Genomic DNA, 5019 nt, shown 5'->3' with positions numbered 1-5019 from the left:
TCCAATAAAATTAATTAATTGGATATTTCGTGGTGTTTGGGAAAACTAATTATATATAAAATTGTATTTGGCGAACAAATAAAAGATTTAATATGATCAAATCAAAGGTCTTAAAAACGTCACCGGCTCGCGCTTAAATCGCGTTGGAAGACCTCAGTCTTAAGCCAGGCGCTCACTGCTCTTCGTAACGTCTCCGTCCTAGCTTTCACAAGCCTTTGCTTCGTAACGGAGACAATGCCTTGTGGAAGGCAGGACGGATACGAAACGGAGAGCCAGTGGGCGCCTAGCTTTAGGGAACCAACGAAATACAGCTCTGATTGGATTATATTTAGGGAGCCGTATAGTAATTCTCCCCAAGTAGAGAAAAATTCATTATTGTAATATTGGTCCTATAATTTACCAGGATATTCGAAGTCTTTTACTGTATTCTTCCCCCTTAAGGGGGAAGAATACAGTAAAAGCCCCATTTTCGTTCAAGCTGAACGTTTCTGTTTTAACAATTACATAATTGAATTATATTTTTCTTATTAGGCTGAACCTTCCTCTAGTGCTTAAAATAATTTTGATAATTCAAATATTAATACTTAACGAGATAAAAGGTTCTAACTAAAGGGTAGTTTGGGCGCTTGCTCAACTGGTTTAGCTCCGGGGGTCCGAATTAAAAAGTAATAACTTAATTACTTTTAAATTAAAAATTGTAAATATTATTTTAGGCACTAAACAAGAGGCTGTTCAACACTTAAATATTAATTTTATAAGTTTAAATACAAAATTAAAAGAGTTCAGCTTGAAATAGCGCGAAAGTAGACAATGGCCACAGTAGTCTTCCCCCTTAAGTTTCAGCACGTATTGAAATGTCAGCTAATAATCAGTTAAGCCACGCGAGCCAACAGCTCCCTACACTTACTATTACCGTTAGCCTCAGCAAGTTTAAAATAAATGGGGAAACCGAAGAGCTAGGGGGGAAACCCCTCTATCCAACTGGTACGTGTTTTCGTCCTTGGTAGTAATATATTGCTCCTTATTTAGACACTATTGGGCTCAGTGCTGAGAACTAAACGTTAATTCCGTAATAGATCTGAAAATCAGTTCGGTGATAATTTTTTCTAATAGACGTACTTATAGTTATTATGTTACTTATGCTTTTAGTAAATAAATTATCAGTTGACTCGCGTGTTCTCAGTCATCCAGAGCCCCCAGAGTCTATTTATAATTCCTTTAAATTCCTATATTTTCAAATTGTTCCTATTTTTTCAAAATTTTACCTATAAATCCCTTGTTTTTTTCAAATTGTTCCTTTTCTAAAAAAATAAATCTATAAATCCATATTATTTTAAAAATTGTAATTAGATAGCTACTGAAACGCTTATGGGAAATGTACTAACACCGAATCTAATAGTAAATCTTAAAAAATCTTTTAATAATAATAATAATCAGTTAAAAATATAATGATGTATAATATATTACCTCTAGGACTGGGATTAGCACGGAGTCTGATTTTTCAAAAAAAAACAAAACACGAAAAAAATTTCCTATTTTAATTTTAAAACACGTTTTAAGTAAATATTAAATGCGATAGAAAATAATAAAAGTTTTAAAGTATGTGACTTTTGTTACAAGGGTTTTTATAGGGAAGAAGTTAATATAAAAACCTATTTTTTCAAGAGATTTTTACCTATAAAATCTTATATTATCCGTGTTAAGTTCCTATAATTTAAAAAAAGAACCTCTAAGAACCCTGGTAATCTTAAATACGTCCTTTGGCCTGTGCAAAAGAAAGCAGAACTCGGATGAGGGTGAAACTGGATGAACGCGATCGAAATTGGGTGCGAACTAATCCACCATGAAAAGAGGGCTTGCAAGGAGGGAAGGAAGTACATTTCAGTCGCTACCAATCGGGGTCAAGAATGACCCCGCAACCCCACCCGACACCCTCCACTCGACCTTCGGGGTCAGGCGACCGTGCGTCCACTCCTTCCATCACCTATCTGATCGCTAAATCCGCCCACTACTAAATCTTCCTTGACAGTTACCGCGAAGCCTAAGAAACCGGTAAAAGCTGCGGGCTATTTTCAATTGACTAATTCCTTTCCAGAAGCGGATCGTCGAACGAGCGGATGGACTTCGGTGCCAGGGTGATAAATAATGTAACGTGGATTTTATAATGGTTCTTTGGGTCGACCTCCTAATTCTTTCTCACTTAACTGGTCTGAAAAATAGCCGTACAGAGGTAGCTAGGAAATTGAAACCGGTATAAATGGAAAATTTTAGTAAAATATCCCTTCTACTTTTGAAGCTGCGAATTGTGGACGCGATAGGCCGTCTTACTCAAAGCAAGTGGTGGCTCTAGTGTCCTTTACGGCAGTTTCTCTGAAGTCACTGTTAACTAGGCCTGAGTAGTCTTGTAGGCCTCTGTAGTGCTTAGGCGGAGCAGCGGGGTACAAATACATAGTGCAACAAACACAAGAAGAACGCAGCTAGCCTTTAAACACGCAAACGCAGTGTTGTGTATACACATTTCATTGTACGAACCTTTACACTGCCCGTTTTACGGAAAGGGGGAAGACAATTTCCGAATTTTCCCCTTCCGACGGCAGCAGGTGCTAAAGCGTCTAACCAATGAAAAATGTACCCAAGAAAATGCCCGACTTTTGACGGGTTGCGTTCTCCTTGAAGTTATGTGGGGTGCTGTGTTTGTTGCTCCTAGCTGTTACCTTCAACCACTGGCCCTACCAAAGACATGGATTTTTCGGCCTCCACCGGAAATATAGAACGCTAATAAAAGACGGTAGGGGAAAATTCGGATATTGTCTATAGTTGTCTCAGGTACTATTGATTTCGAGTACAGTGTATTGGGTCACATTTAAATTGTAAATTATAATAATCATATTTCCGATTGAATAAAACTAAGTTGAAATATTAAAAATTAACTATTTTAATAGAAGACAATAAAAGACACCTTAAAATTACACAGTAAAACTTTAATTTTAATGAAATTAAACGGTTGAAACGACTAGTTACGCTCTCTATTCTAATAATTAACTATTTTCATTCCATCGAAAAGATGACAAAAATATGGAAGAGTATACCTACAAAATGTTAATCAACAGATATTATAGTTGTACCAAGTAATTTTTAAAGAACTACGTCGGCTAAATTGAGAAATGAAGGTTCTTCTCAATGGGTGTTAAAATTAAAATAAAGCGCTAGTGCTTTAAAATGGTATTGAGTACCTCGATGGACTAATAGTTGTCATAAGGTAAGCCCAACTCAAATGCATTAGAAATGGATTAGTTCGGAATTGCAAAGCCAAAGTACGATGGTAATAAACAACAATTTTGATTTCACTAAATAAAATTCATTCTTATTATGTAGATCAAGATTGTAGTAACATTAAGATGTTTGGAGCAGGTACGTTATCAAGTTATTGCACTGAGTATTAGCCTAGCTGATAATAATTGAACTTAATAATTTAATAAAAATGAAATATAATTTAAAACACCAAAACCTCCTTTATTTTTATTTTTTGAATACTCAATTTTAAAAAGCGAACAATGAACAAATATTTATATAAAAAAGGATTTAAATTTACATGACGACCACGACAAGTTGGTCTTTGAAGACGCAGACATTGAGATCAGGATTGAAGACGGTGTCGGCTGGACAAGTGAAGAGACGAGCCATTCCCCAGTCGCATTGGTAGAACATGCTTCGAGACGATTGGTGAGCCAAGTAGACAGGATGGGCTTGATTCTCGGCCGGACAACAGTTCTTCCCTCCGGATCCGACGCAGGCCTTGGGGACACTAGGAACCCGAGCGGTGCAACGGCTTCTTTTATGGTGATCGCAGCAGTCTTCGAATTGACAAGGCTTGGGTGGCGGCGCCGGTTTCAGAACTCCTTTTGGAGTAGGTGTGGGTTTTTTGGTGGGAGTACTTGACACGGGAGGAGACTGGCACTGCTGACAGGATGCAATCTTAACATCATCCGTGTTGGTCTCTGTGGGCTTCGGCGCTCCATGAACTCGAGAAGAGTGATGATTTTGGCAGTGGTGACATTCGGAAGTCTTTGCATTGGAAGAAATCTCAAAAGAATGGTGTTTATTGGCTTCCTCAACTGGTACTATCGGCAAGTCCTTGGGTAAATTGGGAGTTGCTGGCTGACCGGTTGGATTTTCGGAGGAAACGTGAGGACAACAGTGACAAGGCTTCGCAGTTGAACTCGGAGCTTTAGTCGAGGCGTCATAGCCGCAAACGGCCAAGCACGGACATAATGGAGGCTTTACAGTTGGTTTCGGAGTAACGGGAGGTGAATGGCCGGGGCAATGATGACATGATGGAGGCTTTACAGTCGGTTTCGGAGTGACGGGAGGCTTGACAGTCGGTTTCGGGGTAACGGGAGGCTTGACAGTCGGTTTCGGGGTAACGGGAGGCTTGACAGTCGGTTTCGGGGTAACGGGAGGCTTGACAGTCGGTTTCGGGGTAACGGGAGGTGAATGGCCGGGGCAATGATGACATGATGGAGGCTTTACAGTTGGTTTCTGAGTAGCTGGAGGTGGATGGCCGGAGCAATGATGACATTTCACAGTTTCAGTAGCATCTACCTCGACCACCGAAGGAATCACCAAAGCCACGCCGAGAACAGCCCAAATAATTACCGAAGAAATAGAAAACTGCATTATTGGTTTGAACCAACGACTATCACTTAATTAATATCGTAAACGAGAGAATGATAGACATATGTTACTGAATCGGGCTTTTATACCAAATTTTAGCAGAGTTCATGTTAATTTTTATTGTTAATATCCTGCAAAAAATTATAATTTTTAATCCCAATATATTTTAAAATATTCTGTTTTGATGACCGTAAACGTATGACGTAATTTTATCTAAATTGAAATACTAAATACACGTGAAGTCAATTATTAAACTATTATTATACATTAATGGTTAAAAAAATGCAACGATACTTACAAAATAATTTAAAAAAAAACAGAAAAATAAATATTGTTTCAGTTACT

General features: G+C 38.3%; 1 protein-coding gene across 2 annotated transcripts; it reads right to left on the bottom strand.

The window, feature by feature from the left end:
- Positions 1-3489: 3489 nt before the first annotated feature.
- LOC149944115 (uncharacterized) lies at positions 3490-4713 on the bottom strand. 2 transcript variants are annotated; one of them, XM_090174833.1, is made up of 2 exons: positions 4341-4713; positions 3490-4307 (listed from the first exon to the last, which is right to left on the bottom strand). In XM_090174833.1, exons 1-2 carry the CDS (start codon positions 4675-4677, stop codon positions 3589-3591), a joined length of 1056 nt encoding a protein of 351 aa, XP_090030959.1. In that variant the 5' UTR covers positions 4678-4713; the 3' UTR covers positions 3490-3588. The 2 variants fall into 2 exon arrangements, with proteins under 2 accessions (XP_090030959.1, XP_090030960.1); XM_090174834.1 differs by having other exon boundaries at positions 4371-4713.
- Between the last annotated feature and the right edge of the window lie 306 nt (positions 4714-5019).

Source organism: Leiobunum rupestre, chromosome 5 (genome assembly GCF_980474605.1).
Source record: "Leiobunum rupestre chromosome 5, qqLeiRupe1.1.hap1, whole genome shotgun sequence".
Lineage (NCBI taxonomy): Eukaryota > Metazoa > Arthropoda > Arachnida > Opiliones > Sclerosomatidae > Leiobunum > Leiobunum rupestre.
The sequence above is the reverse complement of the archived record's forward strand: the minus strand, read 5'-3'. Positions and strand labels throughout refer to the sequence as shown.

Excerpts from the sequence above, each read along its gene's own strand:
- LOC149944115 (XM_090174833.1), bottom strand. The coding sequence starts at position 4,677 with ATGCAGTTTTCTATTTCTTCGGTAATTATTTGGGCTGTTCTCGGCGTG. Across the intron at positions 4,308-4,340 it reads TCCGAAACCGACTGTAAAGC|CTCCCGTTACTCCGAAACCA; the intron begins CTCCATCATGTC and ends CCGGCCATTCAC.